This window comes from Lynx rufus, unplaced genomic scaffold (assembly GCF_022079265.1).
Source record: "Lynx rufus isolate CCGP_SWC_20201006 ecotype Redwood Valley unplaced genomic scaffold, mLynRuf1.p SCAF_9, whole genome shotgun sequence".
NCBI classification, from domain to species: Eukaryota; Metazoa; Chordata; class Mammalia; order Carnivora; family Felidae; genus Lynx; species Lynx rufus.
The window spans coordinates 62,873,863-62,892,695 of record NW_025814897.1 but is presented as its reverse complement, the minus strand read 5'-3'; the positions used below and the strand labels follow the sequence as shown (position 1 = coordinate 62,892,695).

Sequence of the window (18,833 nt, the reverse complement as noted above, 5' to 3'; positions counted from 1 at the left end):
GTTCCAATCTGAGTTCATGATTTAATAAAACTCTCTTCCTTGCTACTCTAACCCCTATGCCAAACTATTGCTCCTCCATCAGATTCTGTTGTCAAAACTATTCATTGTATCACTGGTGAAGTTTGTGTTTTCTTTTTATAGAATTGATGGGGCAAACACATTATCATTATAATTATTCATGAGATGCAGAGGAATCCTAGAAATTACTCCAACCAACCCACTGTATTAAGCAAGAAGAGCAGCGTAATACAGTAATGAGTGAATACAATTGTGAGGTATAATTTTCCTTGTTGGTAATGTGATATTATAACATATCTCATTGGATGCTGAATAATTCAATGGGATGAAGCCCTAGGAATTCTAGAAATTCCAAATCAATATGCAATTTATCTTCTATAGTGAACCTCAAGAGTAATAAATAGGGAAGTATTTAAACTCCCAATGAAAAAGTGTTTCTAAACCCACAAAGTAATGGTTTAACAGAGGCCTTGGTGCATGTAGATAGATTTAGCTACAATGGACTGCATGATTTGAAGTACCCCACAAAGACCCGATCCTCACCTTTGACCAGCTTTCAGTCATCTTTCAAATCTTGTTCACAATTCAGGGGGACAAGCACCTTAGAACCCTTCACCTATAATGTAAAGGAGAGAACCACCTCACTTCATTTAAATTAATTTTCGCCAGCCTATGTCCCATGTCAGAGGTACTCAGTCTCCTCTACATTCTCCTAATTATTTGTGCAAGACCTGTCATTTGTTCTTATTTTTACCCATTGTTTCCTGAATGCTCTTAGTTTGCTTCCTTGAGAAAGGGACAGTTTCTTTTTCAACATTGTGACCCTAGCACCTAACAGAATGCCAGGGGAGGACGTCAAATGTTAGAGAACATGGCAACATCGAACTGGGCTTGGAAACAGAGGAATGTGTACCTGGATCATTATACTAATAATGGAAAAATAAAATAGAAACGGGATGCAAAAACTTTAAAGATAAGACTTCATCACCCTCACACTATTGCAACCAGAACAATCAAATTTTCACCTTGTCTGATGGCAGATATCGGTCTCACAAAGCTATGTGGAATTGCTTCTTCTCCTCTTAAGATTGTTTCTTCCCAAAGTTAAGAATCGTACAAATATGAAGATATATAGAAAGGAGAAAAGCAATTTTTTGGCAGGATCCACACCTCCCTCATTAAATGACTGTTTAGAGATAATGAAGATTAACTTTATTTACAAGGCATCATCTTTTTTTGAGTTTTTATTTATTTATTTTGAGAGAGAAAGCATATAATCAGAAGAGAGGCAGAGAGAGGGAAGGAGACAATCCCAAGAAAGCTCCATGCTGTCAACACAGAACTGTGAGATCATGGCCTGAGCAGAAATTAATAGCTGGACGCTTAACTAACTGAGCCACCCAGGCACCCCAGGGCATCATCTTTTAAATCTGTAATTAAAACAAACTATAGCTGAAAACTCAGAATGGGGGTGACATGAGACCCAGGGACATTTATCTGTGTCCCTATTTGTGCCAGGTTCTGTTTCCTTATCTGTGTAAATGGTTACAGTTGAATTGACAAATTGGGGGGAAAACTTTCAAAAAATAGTTTTCTAAGTAATTTTCTCCTCTTTGGTTTCTGCAAACATATTACAATTCTCTTAAAAATAAACCTTGAACAAATCAAACATGTAAAAACAAACCGTATTACCTCAGTCTTCTATACTGTTTAGTGATAGGAGTGGCTCTGGAGCATGGCACAAAGGATAAACAGATGAATTCACATGACTCTGGATGACCAGCTAGGACTCACGAGTTTCACCTAACTAAAGCAAATTGTTCTAAATTTATGTGTCTTAAGTCAGTATCTAATTTTTATCCTAATTTTACAGATCACTGAAAGAAAGGTGCAGAAATATATATGACAAAATATGACAATATACCAAAATGGCACCATCTCCTCTGAGGTTTCAGACTTCCTCCTGAATTGTTTTGTCAGGTCCCCCAGCTGGAAGTTCTGGTTGTCCCTGCCCCTCAGCCTTCTCTTCCTTCTGGCCATAGGGGCCAATAGTGTTCTCCTGATTACCATCTGGCTAGAGGTCTCTCTGCATGAGCCCATGTACTATCTGCTCAGTATACTTTCCCTGCTGGACATTGTTGTCTGCCTCACTGTCATCCCCAAGGTCCTGGCCATCTTCTGGTTTGACCTCAAGTCCATCAGTTTCTATGCCTGTTTCCTCCAGATGTACATCATGAATTGGTTCTTTGCTATGGAATCCTGCACATTCATGGTCATGGCCTATGAGCGCTATGTGGCCATCTGCCACCCACTGAGGTACCCATCCATCATCACTGACCAATTTGTAGTAAAAGCTGCCATTTTTATTTTGGCCAGGAATAGTATTGTTACAATGCCTATCCCCATTCTATCATCCCAACTCCATTATTGTGGGACAAATGTCATTGACAACTGCATCTGTGCCAATATGTTTGTCTCCAGGCTCTCTTGTAATGATGTCGCCATTAGTCGTATCTACCAGTTTGTTGTAGGCTGGACACTGCTAGGATCTGACCTCATCCTCATCTTCCTCTCTTATACCCTCATATGGCGAGCTGTGCTGAGACTCAAGGCAGAGGGTGCTGTGGCCAAGGCCCTGAGCACATGTGGCTCCCACTTCATCCTTATCCTCTTCTTCAGCACCATCCTTCTGGTCTTCGTGCTCACTCATGTGGTGAAGAAGAAGGTCTCCCCTGATGTTCCAGTCTTGCTCAACGTCCTCCACCATATCATCTTCTCAGCCCTCAACCCCGTTGTGTATGGAGTGCAAACCCAGGAGATCAAGCAAGGAATCCAGAGATTACTGAAGAAAGTGTGCTAATAAGGACAAGATCTCTGCATTCCTAATATAGGATGAGTTTTGAATCAATAATGGGTGAGTGGGCTGGAATTCATAGCTATTGGATATTGTGTCTTCTTTAATAAAACTTAAGTTTCATTGTATGTTTCCCTTTCTCTCACTTTTACTTTAACAATATCCTTGATCCCTTTGCCTTTCCACCATGCACATTATCCTATTTTGACAAAATACTGGGATTTCTTGGACAGGTAGCTTAGTGAGAATTTTATTCTTGAATATACAGCTATTAATATGCCATGTCTTTGTGTTCTTGACTATACAACTGTGGATATTTTGGGGTAGTTGTGTAATATGCAATGTATTTTTATTCTTATTTTTATCGAAGGGAGCATTTTGGAGACAAAGACATAGGGGTGAAATTTCAGTCCTGAATGATGAAAAGTTGCTTGTGGTCTATAATTTGGTCTGAAATTGGGCAGTCTTTTGAAATGTGCACTGCCAAATTGGTGCAGCCACTCTGGAAAGCAGTGTGGAGGTTCCTCAGAAAATTAAAAATAGACCTACCCTATGACCCAGCAGTAGCACTGCTAGGAATTTACCCAAGGGATATAGGAGTACTGATGCATAGGGGCACTTGTACCCCAATGTTTACAGCAGCACTCTCAACAATAGCCAAATTGTGGAAAGAGCCTAAATGTCCATCAACTGATGAATGGATAAAGAAATTGTGGTTTATATACACAATGGAGTACTACATGGCAATGAGAAAGAACGAAATATGGCCCTTTGTAGCAACGTGGATGGAACTGGAGAGTGTGATGCTAAGTGAAATAAGCCATACAGAGAAAGAGAGATACCATATGTTTTCACTCTTATGTGGATCCTGAGAAACTTAACAGAAACCCATGGAGGAGAGGAAGGAAAAAAAAAAGAGGTTAGAGTGGGAGAGAGCCAAAGCATAAGAGACTGTTAAAAACTGAGAACAAACTGAGGGTTGATGGGGGGTGGGAGGGAGGGGAGGGTGGGTGATGGGTATTGAGGAAGGCACCTTTTGGGATGAGCACTGGGTGTTGTATGGAAACCAATTTGACAATAAATTTCATATATTGAAAAAAAAAAAGAAATGTGCATTGCAAGAGGATTGGGATTTTGCATGGGTTTCTCATTGTGCAGTGATTAGCAATGAATCTGATTAGACTTAAGGGGCTTCTAAATTCTCCTCCCCGTTGTGTTTGTGCTTTGGACATTTATCTTTTGGATCTAGGGTGTCATACTTTATGGTGTGCAAACATAGCTCTGTTAATGACTGAAGAATTATAAGGATTATAATACATGATCCCATAATAATAGTTTAAAATGTTTAAAACATATTATCTGAACATTGTATCATATAAATTGGAGAGTTTCTAGGCACACTTTGTGTTCTGGGAATTTTGTTAGATATTAAAACACAAAAATAGAATATTGTTTTTTAATATCGCTCATGAATTCCCAATGGGACTGAGCCCCAGTTGTGCACAGCAATAACTTACTCATCACTGCATCCTGTATTGCCCCTGAACCAAAAAAGAACAACTCCCCTTATTATGATCAATTGAGTGAGTCAGAACCCAAACTGCATCCTGTGCTGTAATAGTACAGAGACTTGAAAAGGTGTAGAGTGGTGGTCCACAAACACATATCCATTTAAATTCACTAGGATAGTCCCTGCATAAACCAGAGTTCACAGCAGATAAAGGTGGACAAAAGTAAATTTTATCGAGTTATAGTTTCAGTACAATTGTTGTGTCAAATATGGCATCTGCACTAAAGCTGACAAAGTCTCTGGCAATTTACTATGCAGATATTATTCTGGCTGATGTGTTCTTCTCAGTTAATTCCCACCCAGAAAATATGCCAAGAGCAGTTTCTATTGAACTGGTGTAGGCAGCAGTATACAGTCAAGGACTTTCTCTAGGCTACATTAACCGTTTTGCTTTTTGTCACTATATAGACCACAAGAACCTAGAACATTGTTTTAAATGATTTTTTAAAAAATATTTTTAAATGAATTTATTTTGTTTTTATTTGTATTCATTTATTTTTAAATTCCAGTTTAATTAACATGCAGAGTTATATTAGTTTCAGGTGTACAATATAGTGATTCAACAATTCTATACATTACTCAGCGATCATTATGCTATGTGTGCTTTTAATTCCTTTCACTTATTTCACCCATTTCACACTCACCTCCCCTCTGGTAACCACCAGTCTGTCTTCAATATTTAGGAGTCTAATTTTGTCCATTCCTTTTTTTTTGTTTATTTGTTTTGTTTCTTAAACTCCACATTTGAGAAAATCATTTGGTATTTGGCTTTCTCTGACTGACTTACTTCACTTAGCATTATACTTTGTAGATCCATCCATGTTTTTGTAAAAGGCAAGATCTCATTCTTCTTTATGATTGAAAATATTCCATCCTATATGTATACCACATCTTCCTTGGTCATTCTTCTATCAATGGACACTTGGGGTGATTCCATAATTGGGTTATGGTAAATAATGCTGCATAAACATACTGGCACTCATATATTTTCAGATTAGTGTTTTCATATTCTTTGGGTAAATACCCAGTGGTAGAATTACTTGGTCATATGGTAATTCTATTTTTAATTTTTTGAGAAAACTCCATACTTTTTTTCACAGGGCCTGCACAGTTTGCATTCCTACCAACAATACAAGATAATTCATTTTTCTCCATATCCTCACCAAAACTTCTTTCTTGTGTTCTGGATTTTAGCCATTGTGACAAGTGTTAGTTGATATCTCATTGTGGTTTTGTTTTGCATTTTCCTGATGATCAGTGATGTTGACCAACTTTTCAATTGCTTCTTGGCCATTTTTATATCTTTTTTGGTGAAATGTCTGTTAAAGCCTTCTTCCCATCTTTTAATTGGATTAATTTTTTTGTGGTGTTGAATTGTATAAGTTCTTTATATATTTTGGATATTAGCCCCTTCTCAGGCATTTCATTTCCAAATATCTTCCCCCGTTCAGTAGGTTGTCTGTTAGTTATGTTCATTATTTCCTTTGCTATGCAAAAGCTTTTTATTTTGATGTAGTCTCCAGAGTTTATTTTTGCTTTTGTTTCTTGTGCTTTAGAAGACATATATAGAAAAATTTTACTACTGCTGATGTCGACAAATTATTGCTTGTGCTCTCTTCTAGGATTTTTATGATTTCAGGTGTCACATTTAGGTCTTTAATCTATTTTGAGTTTACTTATGTCTGTGGTGTAAGAAAGTGATCCAGTCTCACTCTTTTGGATGTAGTTGTCCAGTTTTCCCAACACTATTTGTTGAAGTGACTGTCTTTTTCCCTTTGCATATACTTGCCTCCTTTATCATAGATTAATTGACCATGTAGTTGTGGGTTTATTTTTGGGATCTTTATTTTCTTTTATGGATCTGTGTCTATTTTTGTGCCAGTGCCATGCTGTTTTGTTTATTACAGTTTTGTAGTATATCTGTATATCTAGGATTCTGATACTTCCAGTTTTGTTCTCATTTTTAAGATTGCTTTGTGTATTCGGAGTCTTTTGTGGTTCCATACAAATTTTAGGTTTATTTGTTCTAGTTCTGAAAAAAAAATGTTATTGGTATTTTGACAGGAATTGCTTTAAATCTGTAGATTACTTTGGGTAGAATGAACATTTTAACAATATTTGTTTTCCCAATCCATGAGCATGGAATATTTTTCCATTTGTTTGTGTCATCTTTAACTTCTTTCATAAATGTTTTATCATTTTCAAAGTACGGGTCTTTTACCTCCTTGTTTATTATTAGCTATATTATTATTTTGGGTGCAATTATAAATTAGATTGTTTTCTTAATTTCTCTTTCTGCTACTTCATTATTAGTATATAGAAATGCAATGATTTCCATACCTAAATTGATTTTTATCCTTTGAATTTACTGAATTCATTTATCAGTTTTAGTAATTTTTTGGTAGAGTCTTTTGGGTTTTCTTTTCATTTTTTTAATTTAAATTCAAGTTAGTTACCATACAGTGTAGTCTTGGCTTCAGGAGTAGAACCTAGTGATTCATCTCTTACAAATGACACCCAGTGCTCATCCCAAAAAGTGCCCTCCTTAATTCCCTTCACTTATTTGACATTCCCCCACCCACCACCCCTCCAGCAACCCTGTTTGTTCCCAGTATTTAAGAGTCTCTAGGGGCACCTGGGTGGCTCAGTTGGTTGAGCATCCAACTCTTGATTTTGGTTCAAGTATGATCTCCCGATTTGTGGGATCAAGCCCAAGTCAGGTTCTGTGCTGACAGCACAGAGCCTGCTTGAGATTCTCTCTCTCACTCTCTGCTCCTCTCCAGCTTTCTCTCTGTCTCTCAAAATAAATAAACTTAAACAAAAAAAAAGAGTCTCTTATGGTTTACTTTCCTCTCTATTTTTATCTTATTTTCCTTCCCTTCCCCTCTGTTATATGTTTTGTTTCTCAAAGTTCACATATGAGTCAATCATATGATATCTGTCTTTCTCTGACTGACTTATGTAGCTCAGCATAATACCCTCTAGTTCCATCCATTGCCATTGTTGCAAATGGCAAGATATCGTTCTTTTTCATCACTGAGTAGTATTCCAGTGTGTGTGTGTGTGTGTGTGTGTGTGTGTGTGTGTGTGTGTGTAGTTACATCTTCCTTATCCATTCATCATTCAATGGACACTTGGGCTATAGTTGATATTGCTGCTATAAACATTGGGGTGCATGTGCCCCTTCGAATCAGTATTTTTGTATCTTTTGGATAAATACCTAGTAGTGCAATTGCTGGGTCTTAGGATAGTACTATTTTAATTTTTAATGAGCCTCTATGCTGATTTCCAGAGTGGCTACCCTAGTTTGCATTCCCATCAACAGTGCAAAGGGGTCCCTTTTCTTCACATTCCCACTAAACTTATTGTTTCTTGTTTTGTTCATTTCAGCCATTCTGACAGGTGTGAGGTAACTTATTGTGGTTTTGATTTGTAGTTCCTTGATGATGAGTGATGTTGAGTATGTTTTCATGGGTCTATTAGCCATCTGGATATCTTCTTTGGAAAAATGTCTATTCATGTCTTCTGCCCATTTTGTCATTGGATTATTTCTTTCTTGGGTATTGAGTTTGGTAAATTCTTTACAGATTTTGGATACTAACTCTTTATCAGATATGCCATTTGCAAATGTCTTCTCCCGTTCCGTCAGTTGTCATTTATTTTTGTTGATTGTTTCCTTCACTGTGCAGAAGCTTTTTATCTTGATGAGGTCCCAATAGTTAATTTTAGTTTTGTTTCCCTTGCCTCTGGAGACATGTCAATAAGAAGTTGCTACAGCCTAGGTCAAAGAGGTTGCTGCCTGTTTTCTCCTGTGGGATTTTGGTGGTTTCTTGTCTCACCTTTAGGTGAATTTATTTTTGTGTATGATGTAAGAAAATGGTCCAGTTTCATTCTTCTACATGTCAGTGTCCAGTTTTCCCAGCACCATTTGTTGAAGATACTGTCTCTTTTCCATTGGATACTCTTTCCTGCTTTGTCAAAGATTAGCTGGCCCTATATTTGTGGGTCAATTTCTGGGTCTCTACTCTATTCCATTAATCTCTGTGTCTGTTTTTTTCTTTTTTTTCCAATACCATACTGTCTTGATTGCTACAGCTGTGTTATACAGCTTAAAGTACAGAATTGTGATGCCTCCAGCTTTGGTTTTCTTTTTCAACATTACTTTAGCTATTTGAAGTCTTTTGTGGTTCCATACAAATTTTAGGATTGTTTGTTGTAGTTCTGTGAAGAATGCTGGTGTTATTTTGATATTATCATGCCATATGCAAATAGTGAATGTTTTACTTCTTCTTTCCCAATTTGGATGCCTTTTATTTTTTTTCTGGTCTGACTGCTGTGGCTAGGACTTGTATAATCATGTTGAGGAAAAAGTGGCAAGAGTGGACACCCTTGTCTTGTTCCTGATATTAGGAGAAAAGTTCTTAATTTTTTACCATTTTTTTTATGATGTTAACTGTGGATTTTTCATTTATGGACTTTATCATCTAGAAGTATGTTCCCTCTATACCTACTGTGTTGGGTTTTTTTCATGAATGGATGTCATACTTTGTCAAATGCTTTTTCTACATCTGTTGAAATAATCATATCTTCTTTATCCTTTCTCTTATTGATGTGATTCATCACATTGATTGCCTTACAAATACCGTACCACTCTTGCATCCCAGTAATAAATGTCAGTTGATTATGGTGAATGATTTTTTAAATTTATTGTTGGATTCTGTTTACTAGTAGTTTGTTGAGGATATTTGTGTCTATGTTCATCACAGATATTGGCCTGTAGTTGTTGTTGTTGTTGTTGTTCTTCTTCTTCTTCTTTTTGTAGTGTCTTTTTCTGGTTTTGGTATCAGGGTAATGCTGGCCTCGTAGAATACACTTGGAAGCTTTTCTTCCTCTTCTTTTTTTTTTTTGGAAAAATTTGAGGAGAATAGGCAGTAACTCTTTAAATGTTTGGGAGAATTCACCTCTGAAGGCATTTGATCCTGGACTTTTGTTTGTTGGTAATTTTTTATTACTGATTTAATTTCATTGCTGAGAATCGGTCTATTCAAATTTTTTGTTTCTTCCTAATTCAGCTTTTGGATATTTTCTAGGAATTCATCTATTTCTTTCATGTTGTACAATTTGTTGGCATATAGTTGTTCATAATATTCTCTTATAATCCTTTATATTTCTGTGATGCTGGTTATATCTCCTCTTTCATTTCTGATTTTGTGTTCTCTCTCCCTCTTTCCATTCCTCCCTACTCCTATCTCTCTTTTGTCTGATGAATCTAACTAAAGTTTTATCAATTTTGTTGATCTTTTCGTAGAACCAGCTCCTGGTTTAATTGATTTATTATATTGTTTTATTTTTAGTTTCTCTTTTGTTTGTTTCTCTTCTAATCTTTATTATTTCCTTCCCTCTACTGGTTGTGGATTTTGTTTGTTCTTTTTCTAGCACTTTTAAGTGTAAGGTTAGGTTGTTCATTTAACATTTTTCTTGCTTCCTAAGATAGGCCTGTATTGCTATAAACTTCCCTCTTAAAACAGCTTTTGCTGCATCACAAAGGATTGCATCCTTTATGCAATTAGGATTACTTCCTTTATGGAAGTATGGATTACCTCCTTTATGTTTGTTAATATCTGCTTTTTGTATTTGATTGCCCCCATCTTGGAGCCATAAATATATGTAATTGTAATTGTTGTAATTGTTGGATTGTTCCCTTTACGATTATATAGTGTTCTTCTTTGTCTTTTGTTACAATCATTGTTTTAAAGTGTATTTTGTCTGATATAAGTATTGCTCCCTGGCTTTCTTTTCACTTCCATTTTTATGATAAATGTTTTCTGTCCCTTTACTTTCAATCTGCATGTGTCTTTAGGTCTAAAATGGATCTTGTATGCAGAATATAGATGGATCTTGCTTCTGTTCATTTATCCCTTCCATCACTCTATAGAACCTGGAGCATTTTGATACTCCAATCTCACTGATCCACTATATGGACAACATCATATTAATCAGTTTGGTTACACAGAAAATGTCAAGAACCCTAGATTATCTGATAAGACACATGCACATGAGAGGGTAGAAGAGAAATGCCAAAAAGATTCAGGAGGTTGCCTTAGTCAGGATGTTTTTACATTTCCATTGGTTAGGAGCATGCTCAGACATCACCGTCATCTATAGGAACAAACTATTGTATCTTTCACCTCTTATCACTAAGAAAGAAGACTTTTTGGATATTGGAGACAACATGTAACACCATTGAGAATTCTGATATGATCCATGATCTGTTCAACAGGTGACATTGAAGGTTAACAATTTTTTTTTTTGAAGGCTTACAATTTTTACTGGGGCCAAGAGCAAGACAGAACTCTGCAGCACATTTAGGCTGAAGTTCAAGCAGCCCCACTTCTCAGACCATAGGATTTTGGAGATACAGTTGTGTTTGGGAGATACAATGGTATTAATGGTAGATAAAGAATCTATGTGGACTCTGACAAGTCATAATATAAGGGTCCCAGGATAAACCCATAAAGTTTGCAGCAAAGACTTCTTCAGAGAGCTAGTCACAATTCAAAACACAGCTCCAACTGTCTGAGGCAAGAAATAATCAACTTGTACAGGCAGAGCAGCAATCCATTCTATTAAGAGAATAGTATTTTTGGAGTTGCCTAGAGCAACTACAGAGGGCACAAATTATGCTAGCTTTTGTCTCAGAGCTTATTTGGCTTATCTAATTTACATGAATGTCCTTCCCTCTCCTAACACCGTGGCTTCAAGAAAGCTCCCTTTTATTAGATAAAAGGGGAGAAAGAAACTTGGGTGTATGAATGAATGAGTTAGCTCATGATGTGCAAGGTAGAAATGGACTGTTACCTCATTGCAGCCTCAATCATGGATTAACTGCAAAGATGGAGACAGTGCTCTGAGCAGTACATCTGGTCATCGACTTGGTATAAAGAGAGGATTAGTAAGATTTGAAAATCAGACGCAAAAAGTATATGAATACCCTAATGGGATTTGGCACAAAGCATGCAGATCTTCACAGTTCACATTAATGCCCATCTCAGAGCATGTGTCAGAGAAGAGGGGGCAATGAACAACCAGGCAGCTAGAAGTCATGACTTCTAGAAACTTTGATTGTATGTGAGAGATATCTAGAATGACTGGTAAAGGAGGGAGATGAAGTACATGATTTATAGTTTCTGGACCAACTGCAGTAGCAGGAATATCTTAAATCCCTCTTTAGAAATTGTAACAGGCATTATCTAGAAGAATCAGTGGCAGGACAGAGCTAACTTGCATAGGGAATGGGAATATCTGACCAGCACAGGGGTAAACAAATGCAGACATGGTCGGTGCCCTGCACTTTCATTACACACCAACACTGTTCTGCAGACACCTGGGACTCTGCCTGGGAGTGCCCTCTGGCTGTGGAAGCATGCTAGATTCCTGGTTTGGGCAGGACCAAAAGTATTGGGGGATTAAAAATTTGAGAAACAGTTTTCAAATAATGATGGATAAAAGTTATGGCAATATCTTTCCAGTTCTTTGAATTATCACTTGTATCTGTCTGCTACCACAGTCTTGTCCTGATTTATCCTGGTGGACATAGCTTTCATAATGATACTAGAAGCAAGTTATGTTACATAAGATCCCTGCATGTATGCTGTAAAGATATTTGAGATATTAGTGAGGTCTCATTGGATTCAATTGTTACCTCTATAGGTATTGAGGTATGTAAATCACTAGGGAGCACCTAAGAAACATCAGAGGTTAGACTTAAGAGAATAATATTAATTTTAGATGTTACTGAAATTTTTTGGAGGTAAGATGGCAGAGGAGATGGCAGAGGAGAGGATGGCAACCATAAGTTTGCCTCCTCCCTCAAATACAGCTAGATAATTATCAAATCATTCTGAACACCCAAGAAATTGATCAGAAGTCTTAGAGAACAAGGCTGTACATCTACAAATCAGAAAAATGACCCACAGAAGGTAGGAACTGTGTAGAATTTGTGAGAGAAAAGATCTGGGAGCACTCCCCAGGCAAAGGAACCCTGACTGAGGTGGGAGTAACACATAAGGAGGAGAGAGAGAAAAAGCACTGGGGAAAAAAAAGTGAAAACACACTCAGGGGACTGCATAAGAAAACTACTCCCCAAAACCTTTGACAGGGAAAAAGGAGAGGGTTAGTGTACTTCCAGTTTTCTATAAACAGCAGAACACAGATTCTGAAGTTTTGGAAGCCTGCAAAATTATCAGGTTTGCACCTGGGAAACTGAGCAGTGGGAGAGTAGACCTGAGCCCTGCAGTAGGCAGCCTGAGGATCCCTAGGGTCAAACAGAGAGAAGCAGTTCCCCTGCTGGGAGTGCTTTCAGGATAAGTGATGCAGCCTCTCCATGGACACAGGACCCTGTGGGCACCATCAAGAGGTGCCACTCACCATTTTAGGAAAAAAGATGCTGGTTGAAGGCAGCAATCCCTTGCCCCAGTTGTGTGTTGCAATTTACCGTAAACTGACCATCTGTGTGGTCATGTGGCTGTCTTCTGTGACAAGCTGTCACTGGATACAACGCAGAGAGACCCTCTCCTAGATGACGAGTGCAGTTCTGTGCTGTGGGGGCCTCTGAAGTGTGGGGTTTTGAAACACAGTCATACCTGAGATAAAACACAGAAGTACTGTGCCATTTGGTAGGCAGACAGCTCAGACACAGATGAGGTGAGGTGGGGATCTGACAGAAACCAGGGACATGGGCTCATCACTGAGCATCTGTGATAGCTTACTGAAGAAGGGCAGCATGCATCCCCTTAAGCCATTTTCTCCCTGCACCCTCCAGCTTGATCCACCTCAGTGAGCTAAACAGCACCACCAATGGAGAACTGAGCTGCTACACCAAGTCCCACCCCCCTGCACCCTGCAGGCACATCTCCACTAGGGCAATTGCATCTAAGAATCAGGACATGCATGTCTCCCAGATGACCAGCACAAACCCTTTGCCTACACCAAGTCTACTGATCATAGAGTGTTGTAGAGCTTCAGCTCTAGAAGAAAAAGGATCTTGTGTCATTTGGCATTTGTTTTTATTTTTGTCTTGTTTTGTTTGATACAAAAAGAGCAATTTTTAAAATTTTATTTTAAAAAATTTTTAAATTATTTTTTATTTTTATATATTTTTTAAATTTTAATTTTTTCTTCTTTTTCTTTTCTTTCTTTCTACCTTTTTTCTATCAAGCTTCTTGTAACAAGCAAAATAAAACAGAGCTAAGATCTAGCTATGTATTTTCTTTTATTTTTTAAATTTTTCTTCAATTAAAACATTTTTATTTTGTTTTATTTTGCTTTTTCCCTTTCTCTCCAAAATGACAAGAAGGAGGAATTCACCCCAAAAGAAAGAACTGGAAGAAATGATGACCAGAGATTTAATCAATGCAGATATAAGTAAGATATATAAGTCTAAATTAGAATTTTAAACAATATTAAGGATATTAGGTAGGCTTGAAAAAAGCATAGAATACTCTAGAGAATCCCTTACTGCAGAGATAAAAGAACTAATATCTAGTCAGGCCAAAATTAAACATGCTGTAACTGAGATGCAATCCCAAATGGAGGCCATAAAAATGAAGATGGATGAAGCAGAGAAGTGAATCAGTGATACAGAACATAAAATTATGGAAAATAATGTAGCTGGAAAAAAGAGGGAAAATAAAGGTCATGGAATCAGACTTAGGGAACTCAGTGACTTATTAAAATGTACTAATAGTCACATCATAGGAGTCCCAGAAGATGAAAACATAGAAAGAGGGACAGAAGGTTTATTAAAACACATTATAGCTAAAAACTCCCCTAATCTGAGGAAGGACACAGACATCAAAATCCAGGAAGCACAGATAACTCCCATTAAATTCAATGAAAGCCAACCATCACCAAGGCATATCATAGTCAAATTCATAAAATACACAGACAAGAAAAGAATCCTGAAAGCAGCAAGGGAAAAGAAGTCCTTAACCTACAAGGGAAGACAGATCATAGCAGCAGATCTATCCACAGAAACATGGCAGGCCAGAAAGGAGTGGCAGGGAACATTCTATGTGTTGAATCAGAAAAATATGCAGCCAAGAATAATAATAATAATAATAATAATAATAATAATAATAATCCTTATTTTATTATTTGTTTATTTCTTAAGAATTCTTTATCCAGCAAGATTGTCATTCAGAATAGAAGGAGATAAAGAGTTTCCCAGACAAACAGAAACTAAAGGAGTTCATGACCACTAAACCAGCCCTGCAAGAAATTTTAAGGGGGTATTGCTAAGTGGAGAAAACAAACAAACAAACAAACAAACAAACAAAAAATATCAAAGCAACAACAACTAGAAAGGACCAGAGACCATCACCAGAAACACCAACTCTACAGGCAACACAATGGCACTAAATTCATATCTTCCAATAATCACTGATTGTAAATGGACTAAATGCTCCAATAAAAAGACATAGGTTAACAGAATGGTTAAAAAAAAAGATCTGTCTATATGCTGCCTACAAGAGACTCATTTTAAACGTAAAGACAACCACAGAGTAAAAGTAAGGGGATAGAGTACTGTCATGCTAATGGACATCAAAAGAAAGCTGGAGTAGCCATGCTTGTATCAGACAACGTAGATTTTAAAACAAAGACTGTAACAAAAGTGAAGAAGGGCATTGTATCAGAATTAAGGGATCTGTCTATCCCATCAAGAAGATCTAACAATTGTGAATATTTATGCCCCAAACTTGGAAGAAATCAATAATATAAATCAATTAATAAGAAACATAAAGAAACTCATTGATAAAAATATAATAATAGTAGAGGACTTTAACACCCCACTTATAGCAAGGGACAAATCACCTAAGCAGAAAATCAACAAGCAAATAATGGCTTTGAATGACACACTGTACCAGATGGACTTAACTGATATATTCAGAACATTCCATCTTAAGGCAGCAGAATATGCATTCTTCTCAAGTACATATGGAACATTCTCCAGGAGAGATCACATACTGGGTCACAGATCAGCCTTGAACAATTATAAAATGATTGAGATCATACCATACATATTTTCCAATCATGATGCTATGAGAATTGGTCAATCACAAGAAAGAATCTGGAAAGCCCTCAAATATATGGAAGTTAAAAAACATCCTAATAAAGAATTAATGGGTTAACCAGAAAATTAAAGAAGAAATTAAAAAAAATACATGGAAGCAAATGAAAATAAAAAAAAAAAAAACAGCAAGTCCAAAACCTCTGGGATGCAGCAAAGGCAGTCCTAAGAGGGAAGTATATTGTAATTCATGCCTATATCAAGAAGCAAGAAAAACAAAACTGGAGGCATCATGATTCCATATTTCAAGCTGTATTACAAAGCTGTAGTTATCAAAACAGCATGGTACTGGCACAAAAAAACAGACACATAGATCAATAGAACAGAATAGAAAACCCAGAAGTGGACCTACAATTATATGGTCAACTCCTCTTCAACAAAGTAGGAAAGGATATCCAATGGAAAAAAGACAATCTCTCCAACAAATGGTGTTGGGAAAACTGGATGGTGACATGTAGAAGAATGAAGCTCTACCCTTTTCTGACACCATACACAAAAATAAATTCAAAATGGATCAGAGACCTAAATGTGAGATAGGAAACCATCAGAATCCTACAGGATAAAACAGTCAGCAACCTCTCTGACCTCAGCTGGAGCAACTTCTTACTAGACACATCACTGAGGCCAAGGGAAACAAAAGCAAACATGAACTATTGGGACTTCATCAAGATAAAATTTTCTGTACAGTTAAGGAAACAATCAACAAAACTAAAAGCAGCATACGGAATGGGAGAAGATATTCTCAAATAACATATCTGATAAAAGGTTAGTATTAAAAATCTATATGGAATTTATCTAACTCAACACCCAAAAAGCAAAAATCTAGTTAAGAAATGGGCAGAATACATGAACACTTTTCGAAAGAAGACATCCAGATGGCTAACAGACACATGAAAAGATGTTCAACTTTGCTAATCATCAGAGAAATACATACCAAAACCACAATGAGATAACCACCTCACACCTGTCAGAATGGCTAAAATGAACAACTCAGGCAACAAGAGATGTTGGCAAGGATGCAAAGAAATGGGAACCCTCTTGCATTGTTGGTGGGAATGCAAACTGGTGCAGCCACTCTGAAAAACATCATGGAAGTTCTTTAAAAAAATTAAAAATAAAACTCTATGTCCCAGCAATTGCACTACTAGGTATTTATCCAAAGGATACAAAAGTGCTGATTCAAAGAGGCACTTGCACCCCAAAGTTTATAGCAGAATTGTCAACAATAGCCAAATTAAGAAGAGCCCAATGTCCATTGACTGATGAATGGATAAAGAAGAGGTGGTGTGTGTGTGTGTGTGTGTGTGTATAATATTCCATATATATATATATATATATATATATATATATATATATATATACATACACAATGGAATATTACTTGGTGATCAAAAAGAGTGAAATCTTGCTACTTGGAACAATGTGTATAGAACTGGAATATATTATGCTTAGTGAAATAAGTCAATTAGAGAAAGACAAATATATGATTTCACTCATATGTGGAATTTAAGAAACAAAACAGATGAACATAGGGTAAGAGAAGGAAAAATAAGATAAAGTCTAGCTGTTTTCTTTTAGAAAGTTTCACAGAACTTCTTTTTGTGAACTGATTAATTCTGTTAGATTTCAGAATCCAGAATCATCTTATAGAAATCTAATAACAGAGATATTCCTATTAAATTATGCCAACTTATGGCAGCCTTTGGCAAGTTTAGTCAGTTGTGAAGAGTAAGGTTGAATAACATACATACAATATAGCCATATAGTGGAACAGTGGTCATGACATGTGGTGAGGGCAAGAACATAATTAGTGATGTCAGTGGAGATGATTTTGTCAAGTTGGTTTAGAAAGTCCATAGGGGTTAAAGCACAGGTATAATACAATAGTACTTGATAGTGTTTAGAATATAAGCTCTGCACTGGGCCTTGGTTTTTCCTTCTAGCTGAATCCAATCACTACACACACACACACACATATACTATACACACACACAAAAAAATGTATATATATTTATGTATATCATATATTTCATCAAGACTTGGGAAGTTGAGGATCAAACATATTTAGGGTTAAGAATTCTTAAGACTTGCTCCTGAATCTGCTTTTTCCCAACCCCATAGATAACAGGGTTGAGTGCAGGTGGTACAACCATATGTAGATTGGCAAGAAATATATGAATATATCCAAGGATGCTATGACCAAAGCGGTGGGTCAGAAAGGGAAAAATGCTGGGATGTAGAAGATGAGCATGACACAGATGTGGGAGCCACAGGTGTTGAGAGCTTTGAATCGGGCATTCCACGATGGTAAACAAAAGACTGTATAGAGTATTTTCATGTACAAAAACCCAATTACAATAAGGTCAATTAATCCCACAGAAAAAGCAACCATACCAAGTAAATTATTGGTCCTAATACTGGTACAGGAAAGACGGTCAATGCCCATGTGCTCACAGTAAGTGTGGGGGATGATATGGGCACCACAGAATGACAACAGCAAGATGAGGAAAACAAAAGGAATAACAAAGATTAAAGATCTCATGATCATGACTATACTGAGAATGGTCACCACCTTGTTTTTGAGAGTCATGGTATATCTCAGGAGATTGCAGGTGGCAACATAGCGATCTATGGCCATGACTGTCAGTATCCCAGACTTGAGGCCAGTGCACAGATGAGTCATAAACATCTGTGCAAGGCAGGCACCAAAAAGAATTTCCCTGAAATTGAACCAAAAGATGCCCAGCATCTTGGGAATAGTGGCAGAGGACAGGCTTAGGTCAGTGAAGGCCAACATTGCCAGGAAGTAAAACATGGAGACTAGGCTCAGTCTGAATTATAAACAGGATTATAACATTCCCCAGGAGTGCAATCAGATATACAATACAAAAGGGGAAACCAACCCAGATGTGAAAAATTTCCAGGCCTGGAATCCCCAGCAGGACAAAGGAAGAAGGATGGGATTGAGTAGTATTATGATAGGCCATCTTCACGGTTGCTGGTAAGTTTTTTCACATTGTGTCAGGACTCCGATCTCATTCATGTCATTCTTTCAGGCCACGGAGAGACATGGAATTAATTCTCCACCTTAATCCTTAGTAGAAGACCCTGGAGTGAAAAGTGATAAATGATTTTAAAAGCTCCCAAATACAGAACTCACCAGATTCTGGACATCTTGTTTTTCTGTCCAAGATACATCCCAAATTTGATACTCTGCAAATAGTCTTAAGAATGATGTAAAATTACATCATTGTAATGATGTA

General features: G+C 37.0%; 1 protein-coding gene and 1 pseudogene across 1 annotated transcript; one reads left to right on the top strand and one right to left on the bottom strand.

The window, feature by feature from the left end:
- Nucleotides 1-1,930: 1,930 nt before the first annotated feature.
- LOC124505779 (olfactory receptor 56A3-like) lies at nt 1,931-2,878 on the top strand. The gene has a single exon (XM_047071814.1). The coding sequence runs from the start codon at nt 1,931-1,933 to the stop codon at nt 2,876-2,878; it is 948 nt and encodes a 315-aa protein (XP_046927770.1).
- Nucleotides 2,879-17,624: 14,746 nt separating this feature from the next.
- Nucleotides 17,625-18,557, bottom strand: LOC124505969 (olfactory receptor 52E5-like; annotated as a pseudogene).
- Nucleotides 18,558-18,833: the final 276 nt, after the last annotated feature.

Bases quoted from the DNA above. Each gene is read 5' to 3' on its own strand.
- LOC124505779 (XM_047071814.1), top strand. From the start codon at position 1,931: ATGACAATATACCAAAATGGCACCATCTCCTCTGAGGTTTCAGACTTC.